Here is a 20442-nt window from a genome sequence, read left to right on the forward strand (position 1 = left end):
GGATGATCCTCACCACTCCCCTCATCTCACCAGAACAGCATGCTGGAAGCCCTTCCCAGCTGCTGAGAAGATACTCGGGAGGTCTGGTCACAGCATCCCTGGGATGGGATGGGCTCCAGGACTTTTCAGATTAAGGGGCAGCAGCAGAGGTGATGTGGTAGTGGGGCTCCATCATCCCCTGCTCTCCTGCTGCAGCTCCTGGGCAGGTGCCCATCTCACCTGGTTGATCCCAATGTGGATGTGGCTTTCCATGGCTGTTCTGTAGGGCCAGCTCCTATATCTCAGCCCAGGTCAGGCAGGAGCTGCCGCCAGCCCTGGCCTGAGCCGCAGTGGCCTCATGGTGCTGGGTGGCTCACTCGTGCTGGGAGGGAAAGGTCCCTGCTGAGCAGAAGGTAGTGGTGCTACCAGCATTAAAAATATATAATAATAACAATTAAGACTTCCCAGTGAAATCACTGCAAATCTGGGCTGTTCTGATTTCATGGGCACATTTAACACCAAGCTGTGGCTGCTTCTCCCTGGAGCTCAGGGTAAAGGGTTTTCAGCTGGATGCAAGCTGCTGGGGGGACAGGCCCAGGAGGCCCCTGGTTGCTCTGGGAAGTTCAGCCAAGGGCTGGGAGAGAGGGAAGGGAGGACTTCATCTTCTCTCCTGCCACCTTGCCCTGCTCCAGCACCTGCCAGGACCTCTCCGTGCACAAGCACACGGGTGACACATGCCGGGGCCCGAGCCCCAAGCAGGCAGGATGACGCTCAGCACATAGCTGCTTTGTCTCTGGTTTCATTCAGGAAATAAAAGGGGATTAATTGGCTGTTGCTCGAAGCAGCATGGTCACGCTGCAAAAAACAGCTCCAGCTTCTCCTTGGGGCCATCACTGGTTTCTGTCTGTGTGTAGAGCCAGTAGGAGAGCCAGCGCAACTGTGGGGCTTTGCTGGGGAACCCAGGTGTCGCCTGCAGCAGGAGGAGCAGCTCTCCTTCAATGTGTCAGGGAGCAACCTCTGGGGTGCTGATGCAGAAGCCTTCCTGCAGCCTCCCCTTCCAATCCAAAATCCACATCCAGGGCAAAATTTGTCACTGGGCACCCTCTACGCATTCTATGTCATGCAATTACATCGAGGATGTTAATTGTCACATTGCTGATCCTGCTCTGGAGTAATGTGATAATACACAGGGCTGTTGTAGCCCCAGGAAAAGCAATGTGTAAAAGTTGCATCAGCTTTCGTGGGGCCCAGGGGAGCACCAAGACATCCCAGTATCATCACGGCTCCTGGTGCTGGGAATTCCTGTGATTCAGCCAGTGTTTGTACTGGGTCCCTTTACCAATGGAACGTCTTATTTTTAATTTCGACCCGCCAGCACATGCCTTGGCCAAGTCTTTCCAGACCCAGCCACCAGCATTCCCCATGCTCCTCACAAGTCACACTGGGCAGCAGCTGGGAGATGGTTCCCAATGGAGGCTGGACCCAAAGGGATGAAAAATAGCTCCAAAATGAAGTGCTACCCACTCCATACAGAAGCTTGGCGCTCTGGCTTTTGAGCAAACTGACAGTGTGATGTTCCCCACAGGTCTTTACAGGAATCTTCACAGCAGAGATGGTCCTGAAGCTCATTGCATTGGACCCCTATGAGTATTTCCAGCAGGGCTGGAATATATTTGACAGCATCATCGTCACCCTGAGCTTGGTGGAGCTGGGTCTGGCCAACGTGCAGGGGCTCTCCGTGCTCCGCTCCTTCCGCTTGGTACGTGCCATGGGGCTGAGCGGTGCCAGGGGGTTTGGGATGCAGGCAGCACCAGGGTGGAGAACGGTTTGTTCAAGGTCCTTTGTGGTGGCCACCAACCCATCCCAGGTTAAAGGCAATACAAATATCAAGAAACACAGTAGCCTGTGCTCTTTGCAAAGCTGTTGGCTGTTTAATCCCTCCTGCCTTAACAAAACTTCTATGTGGAGGTCTGGTCCCAGCCTCTCGGCCTTGCTGACACCTTGTGGCAATGAAAGCCCCAGGCAACTCACCACCCTGTCTCCTTGCTCCTCACAGCTGAGGGTTTTCAAACTCGCCAAGTCCTGGCCCACCCTCAACATGCTGATCAAGATCATTGGCAACTCAGTGGGTGCTCTGGGGAATCTCACCCTGGTGTTGGCCATCATCGTCTTCATCTTCGCCGTGGTGGGGATGCAGCTCTTCGGGAAGAGCTACATGGAGTGCGTGTGCAAGATCTCCCTGGACTGCACACTGCCCCGCTGGCACATGCATGACTTCTTCCACTCCTTCCTCATCGTCTTCCGCATCCTCTGTGGGGAGTGGATCGAGACCATGTGGGACTGCATGGAGGTGGCCGGACAGACCATGTGCCTCATTGTCTTCATGATGGTCATGGTCATCGGGAACCTCGTGGTGAGTACCAGAGGTGGGGGAGGCCCTCGGCCACAGATCCCCACCTTCATCTCTCGTGCTCTGGATGATGCCGTCCAGCTCAGCTCTTCTACAGGGCTGCCCAGGAAGGTCTGGTCTTGTTGGAGCCGTACAGGAGCAGAGGCCAAGGGCCTGACCTCCCTCCCGTATAGCTGGTGGGGCTGTGCTGTGTGCTCAGGTCTTACCAAAGCAGAGTAGGACACAATCTCTACCATAAGGGCCTTCTGCTGAAACCAGATCAGGAGCAGAAGGGGAAACCGAGGCACAGAAAACTTTATGACAGGCTTTAGGCAGATATGAGAACAACTCAGGGACCTGAGAGGGCTCATCTTCAAGCTGCATTTTCTTTTCCACACACGTCTTTGGGGTTTCCACCCCCACTTCCCATGCTCTGGTGACAAGGGACAGAGGCAGAACAATAAACACATGCTACCAGCTCACCCCAGGGCTGACCCTTTGCTCCATGCCACTTTTGGGAGCAGGTCGTCAGTATTGCTGTGCTCCAGGTGGTATCCCAGGGGCACATGACCCCCCTGCAGCACACAACTCCTTCTCCCAGATCCCAGTGGGCCCCATGTGCCCCCCGCTAACCTGAGCTGCTCACCGCTGCTCACTGCCTGCAAGTTCCAGGCGAGCATCAAATCCTTTCTAAACTTGGTAACCCACTTGCTGGCGGCTTTGAAGCTTGTTTTGCAGGCTGTGTGGGCCCCGCGCTCCCTTCTTAAGGAGCAAGGCAGGGGAGGGAAGCGCGGCGGCTTGCCGAATCGCTCCTATTACTTGCCGGGATTGTGTAAGCCCTTTGGAATTTGCTTTGAAAAACTATCTGCCCAGGGAGCTGCTGACGCCTCCCTGCACACGGTGCATGGCTGCTCTGGCCCTGGATGGGTGAAAGCAACTCCAGGGAAAATCCAGACCACCCCCCTCCTCCTCCGTGGCTTGGATCAGGGTAGGGCACCATGGAGCGTCCCACTTCTGAGAACAGAAAGGATTTGGGTGTTGTGTTGCTTCCCTGGCTCATGCAGTGTGTTTGGGGCTTGGAGCTGGCCCCTGCAACAGCATGGATTGTGCTGGGGTCTAGGCTGGGTGATGCCAGGTAGATGCAGCACGTGGCCCCGCAGCAGGGAGTGGCCATGCCTTCCTCAGGGGACCCCATTTATTTGTGTTGCAATGCTGAACAAGGCTGAAAATCACCCGTGATCAGCAGGAGCATCTCCAGGGCAGTTTACAAGGGGTGCAGAAAATGGGAATCCCAGCCAGGCTCCCTGAAGACCCTCCCCAAGGATGTCCTGGAGACCTTTGCCATTCTGGAGGCAGATTTGGGAGCAGGGCAGCCCATGCACCCTTCCAGGAGGCTCTCCTGGAGGAGACATGGGACTGGGGAGGTGTAGCCATCCCTGAGCTCACACCTCAGCTTTAGGGCAAGCTTTGCAGCTCCGCTCTGGGCTGCAGCACGGGTTTCATTTAAAGCAAGCTGGAGAAGCACAACCCACAGCCACCCACAGAGCTCCCCCCTCTCTGCCAGGCTCTCCTGGCCATGTCTCAGGTATTTCCAAGTGCTGGAGCCTGTCCCATGAAGCCTCTCCAGCATCCCGGCTGCAGGGGGGGATGTTTCTTCCCCCCTTTCCCCTCCGGAGCAATAAGGCAGCAGCCACTCGTCCTTTGCTGTTAATGACACTTAGAGCATTTCCTTTCAAGTTATTAAGGGAAAAGGGAGGAAGTCCGTCAGGTGACAAGGTAACAGACTCCTGTCCAAAAAGGCAGAGCCAACAGAAACTATTAGCTGTAATTGGTACCTAACATGAGTATTAAACTGATGGGATACTGGGGATTTATTTAAAGATGCGGTTTAAGTCATATGGTATGAGCCATGTGAAAACAGCAGTGACCTTGAATAGCAGCTAATTCCCTTCTCAGATACGCTGCTGGCACAAAAAGGCACAAACACTGACAGCTGTGGGCTTGGCCCTGCGGCTGCTCTGCACAGCAAGCGTGTTTCTGGGTCCTGCCAATGCGCCCAGGCCCTGCAGAGAGCCCATCCTGCTCCATCCTCATGTGCTGCTCTGGGTGCCTGGCACACCGCGAGCTGGCCCATGCCATCAGCGCAGAGGTGCCCTGGGGTCCAAGCACGTTTCAGGCATGGTGTGGTGGGAGAGAGCTGGGGAAAGCAGGAGGGAGCCCAGGTTTGGTGAGAGATCATGTGTTGCTATTGCTTCTGGGAGGTGATGAAATGCTGCTCCCCGTGGGGAGCTGATAGAAAGGGATGAGGTGATGGATGTGGCTTCGGGGTGCTGGAGGCCCTCAGCAGCTTACTGGGCATCCAAGCTACTGGACTAGCAAAAAGCAGAGAAAAAAATGCAGTTGGAGGGCCACAAGCAGGAGGTTTCTCCCTGGAGAGAGGAGTAGAGCTGAGCTGCTTCCCAGCTGGTGGTGGGCACCATGGGCTTGGGTCCCATGTGGTGACCAGAGAAGAGACGAGTGGATGGAGGGACACCCTGGGAGACCCACATGGAGGTCGTTTGGGAAGAGCGAAAGCTCTTCCCAATGAATCAGAGGGGTCACTGCAGCCCAGGGAGGAGTGAGCAGGAGCTGGGCCATGCCTGTGTTCTCCGGGAGTTGGGGTCAGCATCTCCGTGGTCCCCAGAGGTGGGCAACAGAGGGAGAGCGTCCCAGCAAGAAGCTCAGTGGAGGCGGCTTCTCCGTGGCCATCGCTGGTCTCTGCTGCTCCAGTCTGCAGGGACGGATGTCATCACTGGTGTTTGCTTTTGTCCCCTCCAGGTCCTGAACCTGTTCTTAGCTTTGCTGCTGAGTTCCTTCAGTGCCGATAGCCTGGCAGCATCGGATGATGATGGCGAGATGAACAACTTGCAGATTGCTATTGGCAGAATCACCAGGGGGATCGACTTTGTAAAGAGCTCTGTCCTCATGCTGCTCCGCAGGCTGTGGAAGGGGAAGAAGGTGGCCCCAGAGGAAGAGCAGGAGCCCAGCAAGGGGGACAATTCTGCGCTGAACCACGTGGACACTGGCCAGGAGCCCAAGTTGGAGTACATGGACGGAGTCACTGGGAAAGAGTATTTGTTCATGGACGAACTGGACCACATGAATTTCATTAACAACCCCAACCTGACAGTGCAGGTTCCCATTGCCTCGGAGGAGTCTGACCTCTACGAGGAGGAGACAAGTACCCAGTCAGATACTGAGGATGCCACAGTGAGAAAGGTGGGTGGCAGGGCTCCAGCCCCAAAACTGACCTTGTGCTGTCCACAGAGTGGTGCCATTTTGGGTTACTTTTCACTTTTCCATAACATGACATCTGGTATGGCATAGACCAAACCTGGAGTGTTTCAGCAAAAACGAGCTCTCCAATTCCCAGCATGAGATGGGGGGGTCCAAGCAGAGGTTTGGGCTGGTTTGAGTCAGGATATGGGGTTGTTGCAAACACCAGGGGGACCTCCTGCACCCCATGGGATGGGTGCAAACATCAAAGCACTCGGTTTGGGGTTAAAGATGTCCAAGAGGAATTTGATGCCAGGAAATCTGCTGATGGCACTAACATTGGATCCACTGCTAATGCTTCTGAAAACATCATCAGGGAGGGTACAAAACCAGATAAAGCTTAGCACAAGTGAACATGAAGCAATGCATTTTGCATTGAAAGCTGACATCGAGGCACAGCGAGGGCTGTCAGGGCTTGCGGGATGCCAGTCACCTTGCTGCTCTGGGGGGGTGAGAGGGAGTTGAGACAAGAAATTTAGGAAAACAACAGCAGGCACACTAATGGTGTTCTTAGGGGAAATCGCTGCTTGCCATGAGGTTGCGCCAAAAACGTGGGGAAATTCAGGGCAGTGAAGATGCCATGGTGGAGAGGAGCAACCTTATCGACCCAGGAAGGGAGGGGGCTTTGTATGAAGAGGCAAATCCTGGCTATTTGTTGTCAGCTGGGAAGAAGGTGGTGTTTTCAGCTGGGGGGGGGGCTGCAGGGGAAAGGCAGCAGGAAGGGCCGTGGCTGGCTGTGAGCTGCTGAATTTGTTCTGCTCTGATGCGCTCAGAAAGGACAAACCTGCCAGAGCTCCTTGGGCAAGGGAGCTGCTGTTGTCATTCTTGTCATTCCCATTAATGTTGGTAGCAGGAGGCCTGAAAACTGGTGTTTCTCCCCGCATTTTTCCTATTATAAGTCCAATCTAGTAGCACAAGTGCCCTCCCTCCCCCCCCGCAGTACACACAGGCCATGCTATAGCACACTAGAAATGAGGCCACATTGTACAGAGGTGATGCTGTTAACACCAGCCTGACAATAGCAGGGAGATGCTTCCAGTCTGGCCCATGGGGTCCCCAGGGACCTCAGTTCCTCATCACCATGATGTGTGACCCAGAAGCTGTAGAAAAGCCCCTGTGTGTGGCTACCAGAGGGGTCCCAGCACAGCTCCAGCATCCCAGGGCTGATGTTCTGAGAGCCACCCCGGGCTGCTCACTGTGTGCAGGGGACAAACCACCACCTGCAGCCACCAAATACCAGCTCATCCCATCAGCTGTGCTGGTTTTGGTGAAATTCAGTCAAACAGTGGCCAGGGTGCAAGCCAGGGGGATGCACGAACATTGCAGCCTCTGCCCCAACAGGCAGGAGGGGACGCAGGCTAGCAGGCAGCACCAGAAATGACTGCCTAGTAATTAGAAATCAGGCGCTAATTAGCTCTGGGATAGGAGCTCTGGGCCTCGGGGAAAAGGCTGCAAGCTCACTGTGTTCACATGCCATTGATCAGCTCCAGATGGAGCCAAAGCCCGACACACCACCTCGTGCTGGGGACATGGCTGCTGGTGACTATGACAAGCTGGGAGTGCTCAGAAAATACTGATAAATGTGCTCTCCCTTCAACAGCAGCTCCTCTACGAGACAAAGATATTTTTCAGGGTGAAGTAGCTGCAGCAAGGCGGTGGCAGCTGCTCTCCTCGGGTGCTCCCGCCTCTTTGAGCTGATTTATTGTCTGCAGTGAGGGGACAGGGACAGCAGTGACGATGTGCTAGGGCTGTGCAGAGTCCATGCTGCACCTCAGGGCTCTCCCTGGGTGCTTTTTGCCTCGGAGCACCATGCTTCTGGGCAGGGGGACATCTGGTGGGATGGTCTGGGCTGTGGTGCCAGAGCAGGAGGATCCTCAAATACCGCAAATTAGCAGGGTCGCAGGGTGTGCAGCACTTGTGTGCAGGAAAAGGATGGGGAAAGCTATGGATGCTGGTGAAACACCATGCTGGGCTGGAGGTGTTGTACAGGGCGTGGGACAGAAATAGCCCTGATCCAGGCACGTAGTGGGGCTGTCAGAAGGGATGGGTTTGGGGACCACGCAGTGGGAGCAGCACGGGCATCCCAGTCCCTGCCACAGGACCTGCCCCAGGCACCAGAGGTCCCGGAGCTGCTGGGTTATAGGAGCCTGCGGGGCACCTCTTGGGCACCTTTCCCCAGCCTCCGGAGCTGCTGGGCTGGTGCCGCCCCACCTCATGCCCTTGCAAGGTCTGCCCTGGAGGCAGATGGTTTCCATCTGTCCTTCCCTGGGGTCACAACTTGCCTGGCTCCCTGCCGAGGCCTCCTAATCCCCCTGCCACTCCTCTGCTCCCCCAGCCCCAGCAGGGAGCTGCCCTCTGCTCCCGCAGAGCCACCAGATGCCACCTGGTGCCACTGCTGCTGCTCTGTGCTGCTCCTCGAGGCAGTGCCATGCATGTCCCCAGCACGCAGTGCCCCAACTGCAAGGGTTCCCCGAAGCAATGCCTGCTCCTAGAGCTGTGACCATTGCCCCTGGGTCTGCTGGCAACGACAGTGCTTCAGATTACCCCGGTATCATCTGGGTGTGTGCCCTGGCTTGGTGGAGAAGGGAGCAGCTCCTTTATGTGCTAGTGAAAGCACGAGCAACCTCAGGGAAGGATCATCTCCTTCCACACAAGCCAATACCATCTTGCATTCCTCCCTGTGCCATTCCCATCCAAGGTCTTCTGTGTTCTGGTTGCTCCCAGGCAGGACAGGTCTGGAAATCTGCTCCTCCTGCACGTGCTACACAAAGTTTCCTCTGAAAAACAAAAAGTAAAAAATTTCCAGGGGTTTGCCAAGGTTTTCTCTCATTATCAGCCCCTCCGGGCCGTGCTGAGTGGTGTCTGGGAAGGCAGCCAAGCCGAGTGGTGTGGCGGGATGGAGCAGGCGGGAGCTATTTGGTATGCAGGCTTTGAACTTGGGTGAACCTTAGCCTACGAGCCCTCCGGCATGAGCCACACCAGCAGGACGCGAGAGACGTGCCGTGATGGCCAGCCGGGCTTCCACGGACCCGCTGGGACCAGGGCGCCTGGCAGAGCCCCTGGGTCGGGGCGCAGGGAGCAGGCAGTGAAAGCTGCCTGAGACGGTGGCACAAGGGGATGGGATGTGGCTGTGATGCGAGGGTGGCTGGGCACAGGGGGCTTCTGACTCCTCTGAACCTAGATGAAAGTGAAGCTTGTGCAAGCTCACACATCACAGATGCTCCAAGGCTCTCAGCTCTGGCTGATTCCACAGCCACGCTCTGGGCTGTTTTCGTAGGAAAGGGACTTTGGAGCAGCCGCCGAGCAAAGGCCCCCACAAAAGGCTCCCAAGCCCTTGGGCAGGCTCCCTCACTGATTCCTGGCACCACACCAGCACTCAGGAGGATAAATCTATCCTATTCCCATAAAAGCCCGATGTCAGATAGTTCCTTTCTCTTTGTGTTGGGTTTAAATCTACTGCAAAGGGCTCACAAAAGCTGGGGGCTCACACTTTGGGGAATCAGCCAAAACTGTGCTGGGGGTGCAGAGCCTGCTCCAGGAACTTGGAAAGCTTTAGAAACATCTCCATGATGAAGACGAAAGTTGTAGAAAATGAGTCAAAGGGGATTAATCACTTGTGGTAGCAAGAACTAGCTCTCTCCGCATGGCCGGTGCAGGCGGCGGCTGTGACAGTGCCTGTCCCTGCGGCCGGGGACACGCTTGGAGGAGCCGTCACCTGCTTCTGGGGGCAGGGAGCTCTGGTTGCTGCTCATCACACCGGGAGCCGCAGCATGTTTTGCCCCCAGCAGGAAAAGGGCTGAGGTCTGCACTGACAGTGTGGTGCCCCCTCCCCAAAAAAATCCAATGGCCAACAAAATGCCACGCGGTGTCTGTGTGGTTGTTTCCATGCCAGAGGATTCAGCACATCTGCTTGTCCCATTGGGAAAGTGTTTTTGTGGTCCCACATGGGGTCTGTCCCCATGGGAGGAGGGCACCCTACTGGGGCATCCCCCATGCCTACCAAGTCTGTTCCCAACACACCTCCTGTGGAGCAGCCCCTGCTCCTGCCGGGCTTCTGGAGGGGCTGGAGGCAGCCCATGGGTGCCACTGCCCAGCCCAAATCCTCCTCTTTACAGAACCCCCTCTCCAGTGACAATGCCTCGTCCCTGTGCAGCACTGTGGATTACAAGCCACCGCCGCCGGAGGAGGAGGCAGTGGCAGAAGAGGCTGAGGACAGCAATGAGCCTGAGGAGTGCTTCACCGAAGGTGAGGGATCAAGCAGAGCCAGGCACCCCGTGGAGAGGGGGTGGTGGATGTGGAGAGGCTGTTGCAAACCAGTGCTTGCAGTGTTACAGCCCTAGGGCTCGCCTAGCTCAGACCAAGCTTCAAATTCTCCTGCCCTTGTGGGTGGGCGTCCCCATGCCCAGCAGGATCCTTCCCCAGCCTCCACCTGGGAAGGGTTAAAGCATCAGTAAAAGCACAAAAAACTTCTCGCTGGTGGAGAGGCAACCCAGGCTCTCTGTCCCCATTCCCAGCCTGTGTGAAGAGGTTTCCCTGCCTCTACGTGGACATCACCAGCGAGAGAGGGAAGGTCTGGTGGAACATCCGGAAAACCTGCTTCCGCATCGTTGAGCACGACTGGTTCGAGACCTTCATTGTCTTCATGATCCTCCTCAGCAGTGGGGCACTGGTAGGTCCCACCCCACTGTTCACCCCATCTTTGCTCTGCAGCAACTCCCCGCTGCTTCTCCTCCCACCCTTAATCTCGGCTGCGAACCATCTGCACCTTCAGCTTAGCTTGATGTAGATGGCTCGTCACTTTGCTGCCTCCATTTCTGGCTGTCAGGAGATGCTTTATGGATAATTGATGATAATTTTTCACTGTTCAGCACTTTCAGCTGCTGACGGGTGTGCTTTCCCAGCACCTGGGTCTCCATTTGCATCGACCTCACTAAAAAGCTGTACATCGGCCTTTAGGTCCTCCCTGAGTGTTTGGGCTAGGCATAGCTCAGCTGCCCCTGTAAATGCACGGAGCTGATGGGGAGACCAATCCCTCTGCAGGGCTGGGGGTAAGGAGAGGGAAGGCGAGCAGAGGGACTGGACGTGCCTTCAGGCACACTTCACGTGTCCGCACCACACTTTGAAGTGCAGTCTGGGGCCGGCTGAGGCTGTAGCTGTGTGGGAATCGAAAGTTGTGCTGAAGCAGCTGTGCAGCACCTGGTCACCATGCCCCTCTGCTCACACTTTACATGCCATGTGGACACATGAGAAACCCAAACTCCTAAGAGAATTTCCAAAACTACCTGGGTTCCCAAAGGCGTGTGTAGGTGTCCTGGCTTTTGATTCACATGGAGACTGACGGGAATTAGGTGCAGCTGGACATTTGCTTCAGCACAGCTTTGCTCCAGGACAAACCCTGCTCCACTTAGCCACCAAGAACCTGCAAACAAGAGTTAGACCCCGTGTTGGTCTGTAAATGCCACCTGTGGTGAGGCTCTCAACTCTTTGGGCTGCCCCAGGAAAGTAGGGATGATGCGCTGTGGCCATGGCTGCACCGAGCTGGGCAGCGGGTCTAGTGGAAGAACAACTGTCACATAGCTCCGCACCTCTTCCAGGCTTTTGAGGACATCTACATTGAACAGCGACGGGTGATACGCACCATCCTGGAGTACGCCGACAAGGTCTTCTCCTACGTCTTTGTCATCGAGATGTTGCTCAAGTGGGTGGCCTACGGCTTCAAGGTTTACTTCACCAACGCATGGTGCTGGCTGGATTTCCTCATCGTCGATGTAAGTGCAACGAGCACCTGCAGGATCGCACTCAGCCAGGGGGTTTGGGAGCGCTACGGGCTTGTGGCCAGCTGTGTCAAACCAAGCCGTGGTTGCATTTTAAAGGACAAAGAGGTGGCTGTGGAATGAGGACTTAGATCATTGTTTTTAATTGCCACTCCTTTTCCCGGTTACAGAAACCCTTTCAAACCTTTTATGCACGCACCAAGCACAAGCTCACAGAGCTCTACTAGAACCCAGCAGAGATGTGAAGGGGCGTAGGGTCCCCTGAAAGCTCTGTGACACAGCAGGCCATTTCTGTGTCCCCGACCACCTCCACCCAAGAGGCACGGACCTCCTTGGGGTGGCCTGGTCACCAGAGACCTGGGGACTCAGTGCCAGTCCCTGTGTCCCGAGACAACATGATGACACTGGCCTGAGGGATGTGCTGGGGAGGCAGAGAAGGGCAGGGGTACACAGATGGGATTCAGTTCCTCCCCGCTGTTTCCATCTGAGGCACTGCTAACTCCCTGGGCTGCTCCTTCCAGGTTTCTATTGTCAGCCTGACAGCAAACTGGCTGGGATACTCCGAGCTGGGAGCCATCAAGTCCCTGCGGACACTGAGGGCCCTGAGACCACTGCGCGCCCTGTCCAGATTTGAAGGGATGCGGGTAGGTGCCTCTTCAAGCTCCAACACGGCTGCATGATGCAGCACCAGTCAGCAGAGTTGGGCCCTGGCTGGTCACCAACATTGGGAACCCATCCCAGACGATTTCCAAAGGTCTCCAGATTGGTGGGGTCAATGCTAAATACCCTTGGCCGAGCCTGAGCCTGCTCAGTGCTGGGGAGGATAAGGCTGGGACACAGAGGTTCCCTGGCCAGGGCCTCCATGGTTGTTTCTCTCCATGCAGGTGGTGGTGAATGCCTTGCTGGGTGCCATCCCCTCCATCATGAACGTTCTGCTGGTCTGCCTCATCTTCTGGCTGATATTCAGCATCATGGGGGTGAACCTCTTTGCGGGGAAGTACTACCGATGCGTAAACACCACCTCGGGGGAGCTCTTTGAAATCAGTGTGGTGAACAATAAGAGTGACTGCATGGCTCTCCTCCACACCAACGAGGTCAGATGGGTCAATGTCAAGGTCAACTTCGACAACGTGGGCTTGGGATACCTGTCCTTGCTGCAGGTGGTACGTACAGAAAGCAACTGCTTTCCCTCCAAGCAGCATGTTGGTTTAGCAGGGCGGCGTGTGTAGCATCAGGGTTAAAATGAGGTGCTCCCCTGATGCCCAGGATGGGTTTCTCGGCTGCTGCTTAGTTCCAGAGTTGGTATTTAACCCCAAAAACCTGCAGAGTCAAGGAGGAAAGGGAGAAGATAGAAGACAGGAGGGGAAAAGGTAATTGTCACCGGGGAACTGTTGTGGATGAATGAGTATAGCACCAAGCCTGGAGTTGCAGAAAGTCGTCCACAGCAGGGGATGCAGGAGCAAGGAGGCAAGAGAGTTTTAAAGCATCATTATTTGGAAAAGGAATATGCCATAATGCAGGGGAGTTGGAGCCAACAAAGCCTCCCATCTGCCCAATCTATCTCTCAGGCTCCCTAAACTCCAGACTCCAATCCAATTTTGCAGCCTTACAGATTCCTGGCAGGGATATGTTCCCCTTGCTACAGTTAGGTCTGTTACAGTCACAGGCTGCAAGAGTTTTGCATGAGGAAGATGACAATTGGAAAAAGAGCATGTGTGTGTTGGCTGCAGGGCAGTGGACGAATGTAGCCGTGCTTCCACTGAACCCACTGCAGCTGAGCAAGGCAAGCAGAAGAGGAACTGCTCACCACAATTTTAATAAAAATATAGGTGTGGGCTCTGTTATTGGGTGGACTAGGGTTACTCCCACTGGATCCAGGGGAACTGGTGGTTGCAGAACCAAAGCATAACCCAAACTGATTAACCACCTATAAATTTAGCTTCCTCTTCAAGGTTTGTTGTTCCATCAGATTCAGGAAACAAGATGTTCAAGCTGTTTGCTTAGCAAATCAGCAGAAAAAGCCTGTAAATACACAGTGTACCTTCACCTCACCAGGATGGGGGTCCACCAGCCATCAGCGGCAGAAGACAGAAGGCAGGAGTTATGGAGGTGGCGCCAGTCCGGGGAGAAGGAAAGAAGCAGCCAGGAAAATTGGGGCAATTCATTGTTTTAGGGAGAAAAGAGTCCACAGCTGCTTTTTCCCAGCCTCTTTTGAAGTGGTGCTTTAGGAAGTCATTGGTAACCTCAGCCACAGAATGGAGCTTATATGCCCATAGGTGTGCACACACCTGTGTCAACCTCAGTACTTCTGTATGGGTGCGTGTTTCTTGTGGACACAGCACGTGGTCCTTCTGCCATTCTCCCTGAGGAGCATCCTGTGGTGCAGCGGCAGCTCCATGCATGGAGCCATACCCCAGCCTAAGCCCCAAGTGTGTGCACAGTGCCTTCTGCACTCCTCATAGCCCCAGCTGCCTCCTGATGAGCCCGCTCCTCTCTCTGTCCCTGCAGGCAACCTTCAAAGGCTGGATGGACATCATGTATGCTGCTGTGGACTCACGTGAGGTGAGGGGATAAACAAGGACTTCTCGCTGCCAGCACCAAGTGTCACCCATCCCATAGGGCTGATTCCACCCAGCTGGCCAGGGCTTCAGCTGGGTCATGGGCCAAAGAGTGGAGAACCCCCCCAAAAAGTCCCCCTGCCAAGGTCTGCAGCTTCAGAGAGGGCGGTCAGTTGTGTCCCTCCAGAGCCTTCTGCCACCCGTGTCATTGTCACCTGCATCCCAGCCGCCATCCCAGCTGCACCCCGGTCCCTGCACTGGGCTCCCAGCCCACCCTGCAGCTGGGGCTGAGCCCAGCTTCAGCTTTGTGGTCCGAAATTTCCACACTGCACCTACAGCTCTGTGTGACGTCCTCCATGTGCTCCTCCAGCTCAAAGAACTTATCCCATCCTGGAGACAGTGATATATATACATGTATCCAAAAAAAAAAGATGTTTCAAAGAGTTTCATGTTTGTGCTGTGATCCATCCCCAGATGTGTCCCTGCACCACCCCCGAGCATGGCCATGGGCTGATACGGTGGGAGGGATTTCCTGCCTTTCTCTAAGGGAGCACAGCATTCACCCATGCCCCATTGAGGGCCAGCCCTGCACACCCACACCCCAAGCACATTGTTTTCACTGCCTTTTTTTAGCTTCAGAAACAGCCTCTCTGCTCGTCCCGGCTGCAGCTGCCAAGCACCCAGCCATAAAGCTGATATGGGAGAAAATGTGCTCTCCTCTGCCAGGAGCTTGCCTTGAAATGGAGGAAGTCAGCTGTGACACCTAGGGACATCTCGGCTCAAATATTAGAAGAATTAAATGACACCTATTGAGATGAGGAGTGTTGGAAAACCCTCCTCAGGAAAACCCTCCCCTGGGTGCTGGTGTGGTGTGAATTAAACCACCTTTCCTTTCCCCTTTCAGCTGTATTTCAGCCCTCGGAAAGCTGACTGTTGGGAAGAAGCCCAATTTGCTCATTGATATCAGCCCTGCCCCCATGCAGCCTTCCTATTCCCCAGCACAGGGTTCAGGATGTCCTTGTCCTCAGCCCAGCTGGCGCCTGCTCCCTTGGGGACCACACAACCCAGCCAACATCTGCCAAAGGCTTTGCAGCAGCCACACCATTCTCTGTCAAGATATGGTGGCCCCTGGACCAGGGGCTTGGGGACATGCTTTTGGGCGAGAGTTAGTGTCATGTATTCATCTCTTATTTCCCATCTCTGCTGGCCAGATTGAAGAACAGCCATCGTACGAGATCAACCTCTACATGTACATCTACTTCGTCATCTTCATCATCTTTGGTGCCTTTTTTACCCTGAACCTCTTCATCGGTGTCATCATTGACAATTTCAACCAGCAGAAGAAAAAGATAAGTATTTTCTGGGTCCTGCAGCCATCTCTGCCTCCTGGAGCCCTGGTCCAGGACAGAGGGGTGCAACATCTTTCCTTTTCCCACCATGACTTTTTACTCATCGTTTTTCCATGTGTTGGGGAAAGACTGAACTTCTGAAAATGAAAACTTCTGAGCTGTTTTGAAGTGAATAACATGGGACAAATGCGGGGGCAGAGAGTGCGTAATGCAGCACGTGCTGCTCGCACCAAGCAAGTTCTGAGATCACAGGATCTGGGAACACGGATCTAGGGTGAGCTCTAATAGGGCACGGGGTGCCCTGCTTGCTGCATCAGGTGCTTCCCCAGTGCTGTCATCTTGCCGCAGCAGGAGGAAACCACAGCGCTGGGTTTAGCACCCATAGGTGCTGTCAGCAAGGGGAGAGTTCACTGACTCAGCACAGTGAGCAAAGCCCAGCTGGGGATGCACGGTGGGAAGGAACAGGGCATGGTCAAGGGTGTTTGGTGGGAAGATGTGAGTCCCCAAGGCTAATGGTGGCGATTCTCTTTATACTTTGGAGGCAAAGACATCTTCATGACGGAAGAGCAGAAGAAATACTATAATGCCATGAAGAAGCTCGGCTCCAAGAAACCCCAGAAGCCCATCCCCAGGCCCTCGGTACGTTGAGTTAAGCTCCTTGGAGCACAGTGGGGAGGGAGTGCCTCAAGCCACTGACTGTCCCAAGTGAACAAGAAAGGTCTGGGAAAGAGTATTTGCCAGCACAAAAAGCCAAATCCTGGTTCCCCCTTTATCTCCTCAGATGGGATCTTTGTAAGGGCTGGGGCTTCAGGAGAGGTTCACCTCCTGCCTGGGTCTGTTCTTCAGCCCTAGGTATGCTGGCAAGGGCAAGAGGGGGATCCCTTTCATAGGCATCAGGTTTTTCTCCTAGTTCCTCTCTCACAGATAGGTTAGAGTAGGGGAAACCTCAATGCTCATAGAAGGGAAACTGGTCCAGCCAATACATACACAGTTGTGACTAGGGATTCTTCTTGATGGCCCAGCCAAGTGAGGTCTTTTCCCGTGTGTTCCTTTTTGCCCTGATGCATGAGCAATGGGTATACTTGGAAAACAACAGCCCTGTGCCCACATCTCACCCACAGTGTCACCAGCCTGGCCTCATCCCACGAGGTGCTGGGTGTTTTCCTCCCGCAGCTTGGGCTGAGGCCCACATAGGGGCTGTGACCCTGAGATTTCCTGCACACTGTTAAATATGGTTCCTTCTTCTCTTTCTGTTGTGTCTTTGTTTTCTGTGGGTCTGTTCTGTGTTCCCACCTCACCTCTGGTCCTCCATCGTTACCCACATGGCCCCCACGGCAGAACAAGTTTCAAGGGATGGTGTTTGACTTTGTTACCAAGCAAGTGTTTGACATAACCATCATGATCCTGATTTGTCTTAACATGGTGACCATGATGGTCGAAACAGATGATCAAAGCGAGCTCAAAACAGACATCCTCTACAAAATCAACCTGGTCTTCATTGTCATCTTCACTGGAGAATGTGTGCTAAAAATGTTTGCCTTGCGCTACTACTACTTCACTATCGGCTGGAACATATTTGACTTTGTGGTGGTCATCCTCTCCATTGCAGGTAAGCCCTGGAGGCTCTACCAGTTCCTCAGGTCTCCCACCAGGTAACAGAGAGTAGAAATTGTCTGTCCAATCACAGCTATCACCAGCCAACCCCCTGTGCCCACCCTTTGAGCAGGGTGAAGGGACCTTGGACAAGAAGGATGTGAGGCCACCCTGTGCTACCAAGACAGGGTGAGGAGCAGGAGATGTGTCCTGCACCCTCCATCTCAATGTTTCATGGCTGCACTGCAGAAACAGAGCAGCAGCATTTAATCTTTGGCTCTGCACTCAGAGATTTGAATATGTTCCCTTTCCCGTCGGAGGAGCCGAGATAACTGCATGCTCTTGGGGATGGCCTCATCCCAGCCCTGGTAGATGATGGAGAAGCTCCACCTTGCCCTCCTGTGTCAGCTGAAGAGCACAGAAAACTCACTTCTTTTTCATCCCTTTGCAGGTATTGTCCTCTCGGACATCATAGAGAAGTACTTCGTATCACCCACGCTCTTCAGGGTCATCAGGCTGGCAAGGATTGGTCGTGTCCTCCGACTGATCCGAGGAGCAAAAGGTATCCGGACTCTCCTGTTTGCTCTGATGATGTCCCTGCCTGCCCTCTTCAACATCGGCCTCCTGCTGTTCCTCGTCATGTTCATCTACTCCATCTTTGGGATGTCCAACTTCGCCTACGTAAAGAAAGAGGCAGGGATCGATGACATCTTCAACTTTGAAACTTTTGGGAACAGCATCATCTGCCTCTTCCAGATCACCACATCGGCAGGATGGGATGGTCTGCTCAGCCCCATCCTCAACAGTGGCCCTCCCGACTGCGACCCCGAACTGGAGAACCCTGGCAGTTCAGTAAAAGGGAACTGCGGCAATCCATCCATCGGCATCTTCTTCTTCTGCAGCTACATCATCATTTCCTTTCTTATTGTGGTGAACATGTACATCGCCATCATCCTGGAGAATTTCAACGTGGCCACGGAGGAGAGCAGCGAGCCGCTCTGTGAAGATGATTTTGAAATGTTTTATGAAACGTGGGAGAAGTTTGACCCAGATGCCACCCAGTTCATCGCGTACAGCACCTTGTCTGACTTTGTGGACACCTTGCAGGAGCCGCTCAAAATTCCTAAGCCAAACAAGATCAAGCTGATCACCATGGATCTACCGATGGTTGCTGGGGACAAAATCCACTGTCTGGATATTCTCTTTGCCCTGACAAAGGAAGTGCTGGGAGACTCGGGAGAGATGGATGCCCTGAAGGCCACCATGGAGGAGAAGTTCATGGCCGCGAACCCCTCGAAGGTTTCCTATGAACCCATCACCACCACTCTGAAAAGGAAGCACGAGGAAGTGTGTGCTACAAAAATCCAGAGGGCTTTCCGGAGGTACCTCCTGAGGCGCTCGGTGAAGCAGGCCTCCTACATGTACAGGCACAGTAAGGATGAAGACGCCCTGAGAGGGGACGCGCCTGAGAAGGAAGGTCTGATCGCAACCAAAATGCATGAGATGTATGGGAACAGTGGGACAGACGTGGAGACAGCCCCGGCCTTTAGCCTTGCACCTGTGCCGAGCTCAGAGACTCAAGATGCTCCTGGTGAAGTGAAAGTGTGGGATGGGAAACGCATTGTGAAGGAGTCGCTTGTATAACAGGGAGCGATTTCCATCTCGTGGCATCGCCCATCCTGAAAAGACTCCATTTGTATCTCCTCTTCAGAAATCTTCCATGTTCAGATCAATAGATCTCAGATGTTGAGCTAATTTCAGATATTTCAAGCAGACACCTTAATTTTCTGAGCAGGATCTCTTACTGATCCTGGTTTTTGTAGCTCACTGTACTTGCAAAGGGCTTAATATTTTTCTTATGAGATTGAAATGTGAAATCTCTCTATTGTTGGTGAAAGAGAAACATTTTAGTTTTGAAATGATCTAATCATGGTAATGATGTTTTTCAGACATTAACAAATGAAGATGGCTGTCCTTTTACTTAAAGTAATTGTTTCTTAATGTTATTTCACAATGAAGATATTTTCTTCCCATTATTCTTCCAGAATGCAGCCAAGTAACCAGTGAAAGATGAGCCAAGTGAAATAATATTAAGAATAATTACAGAAGGGTTTTGTGAACAAAAAAATCTCCAAAGTCTTAAAGTAGCACCTTTTTTTTGGATATTTTAATAAGCTTTATGGATTTTTGTTATATACAGAGAAAGTGCAATTATGTCTTAAGGATTTGTTTGCATAGCCAAAACAAGCATCTGCAGATACGTTCTCAGGGTTAAATATCAGATTTTAAAGGTCTCTGAATATACACTGAAGCCATAAATCATTCAGGTCTCCATGGTACGAATGTAAGCTGTGTTTATATTCATGCTTCTCTTCTGTTTTCCCGTTCCATCCAGATTTTGTGGCAGGAAAGCAATGGACAGAGGTAGCATTTGGAGAACCTCCTCCAGGAGCTCCTTGTAACAAAAAAATACCTTGCACATTTTACTTCGAGCCCCACAGCAAGCAGAAACTAGCCTTAGCTAATGAGACACATCCCCAGGGAGTAAGGAGTGGTCTTTGCATTGATGGCATCATTGATTGCTCAATGACATCCCATAAACCCCATCAGCTACCGAGCGCCAGGGCTTTAACATAATGAATGCTCCTACCCAGGAACACTCAGGAGGGGTGGCAGGTGGGTGTAAATTCTCCAAATTACCCAATACTCGGGCAGGGCGTCCTTCCCTCTGCCAGGGCTCTGGAGCTGCCCCTGCACCTGTTGGTGCCATGGTGCCTGCAGAGTCCTGGGGCCAGGAGGATCCTCGCCAGGAAACATCCCACAGAGAGGGGTTCTCCCAGGGGAAAGTCCTGTCATTGCTCCCATAGGTGGCCAAAAGGAAAGAAAATGGAGTAAAATGAGCAAAAGTACCCCGGTTAATCTCTGGACTGCCTTCTTTCTACAAAAGGGAAAACACTCTTAAGATTGAAACAACCACAAACCAAAACTTCCACTTAAAACAAGGGCTGCTGCTTGAAGCCAGGGGCTCTGTCTTTTTTTCTTCTTCTCTTCTGTTTTGTTTTGTTTTTAATTATTAATATTATTTCTTCTCCCTTCGGCTGGTTTTGGCTCAGAGCCGTTGCAGATGCCATATGGCACCCCGCGGAGCTCGCTTGCATCCATGTGCTTTTGGCCAGGCGGCAGAGCCGGGGCCGCTCTGCCCACTGCATCACACCACGTTGTGCTTCCATTTCCATGTGCATAGAGTGACGCTCCCTGGAACAGGAGCCGTAGGGTGTGGCATGCTGCTTTAAAGTGCCTTTGCATGGGAAGCATCCATGGCACAGCTCTTTCCAGCCCAGGTTGTGGTTCACGATCAATGCTGCTTGTACGTACGTGTCGTCAGTGATGGAAAAATGCCAAAGAGCAGAGTTTGTGTGAGCTAAAGCCCTTTTTCTTTGTACATTTCTTAAAATAAAAAAAAAAAAAAAAAACGTAAATGGTCG

At 53.4% G+C, this 20442-nt stretch overlaps 1 protein-coding gene across 3 annotated transcripts in view; it reads left to right on the forward strand.

Moving 5' to 3' along the window:
- The window catches only part of SCN4A (sodium voltage-gated channel alpha subunit 4), a 46574-nt gene extending 26132 nt beyond the window's left edge, over positions 1-20442 (forward strand). For all 3 annotated transcript variants that reach the window (XM_084496732.1, XM_084496730.1, XM_084496731.1), the window contains exons 14-26: positions 1565-1738; positions 2036-2392; positions 5186-5626; positions 9799-9928; positions 10198-10352; positions 11278-11451; positions 11979-12101; positions 12342-12620; positions 13966-14019; positions 15227-15364; positions 15899-16003; positions 16703-16973; positions 17409-20442. In XM_084496732.1, the coding sequence (XP_084352858.1) occupies positions 1565-1738; positions 2036-2392; positions 5186-5626; positions 9799-9928; positions 10198-10352; positions 11278-11451; positions 11979-12101; positions 12342-12620; positions 13966-14019; positions 15227-15364; positions 15899-16003; positions 16703-16973; positions 17409-18601 (3594 nt within the window). In that variant the 3' untranslated portion in view covers positions 18602-20442. The remainder of the gene's footprint in view (positions 1-1564; positions 1739-2035; positions 2393-5185; positions 5627-9798; positions 9929-10197; positions 10353-11277; positions 11452-11978; positions 12102-12341; positions 12621-13965; positions 14020-15226; positions 15365-15898; positions 16004-16702; positions 16974-17408) is intronic.

Source organism: Aythya ferina (genome assembly GCF_964211825.1).
Source record: "Aythya ferina genome assembly, chromosome: 23".
In the NCBI taxonomy this organism is placed as follows: Eukaryota; Metazoa; Chordata; class Aves; order Anseriformes; family Anatidae; genus Aythya; species Aythya ferina.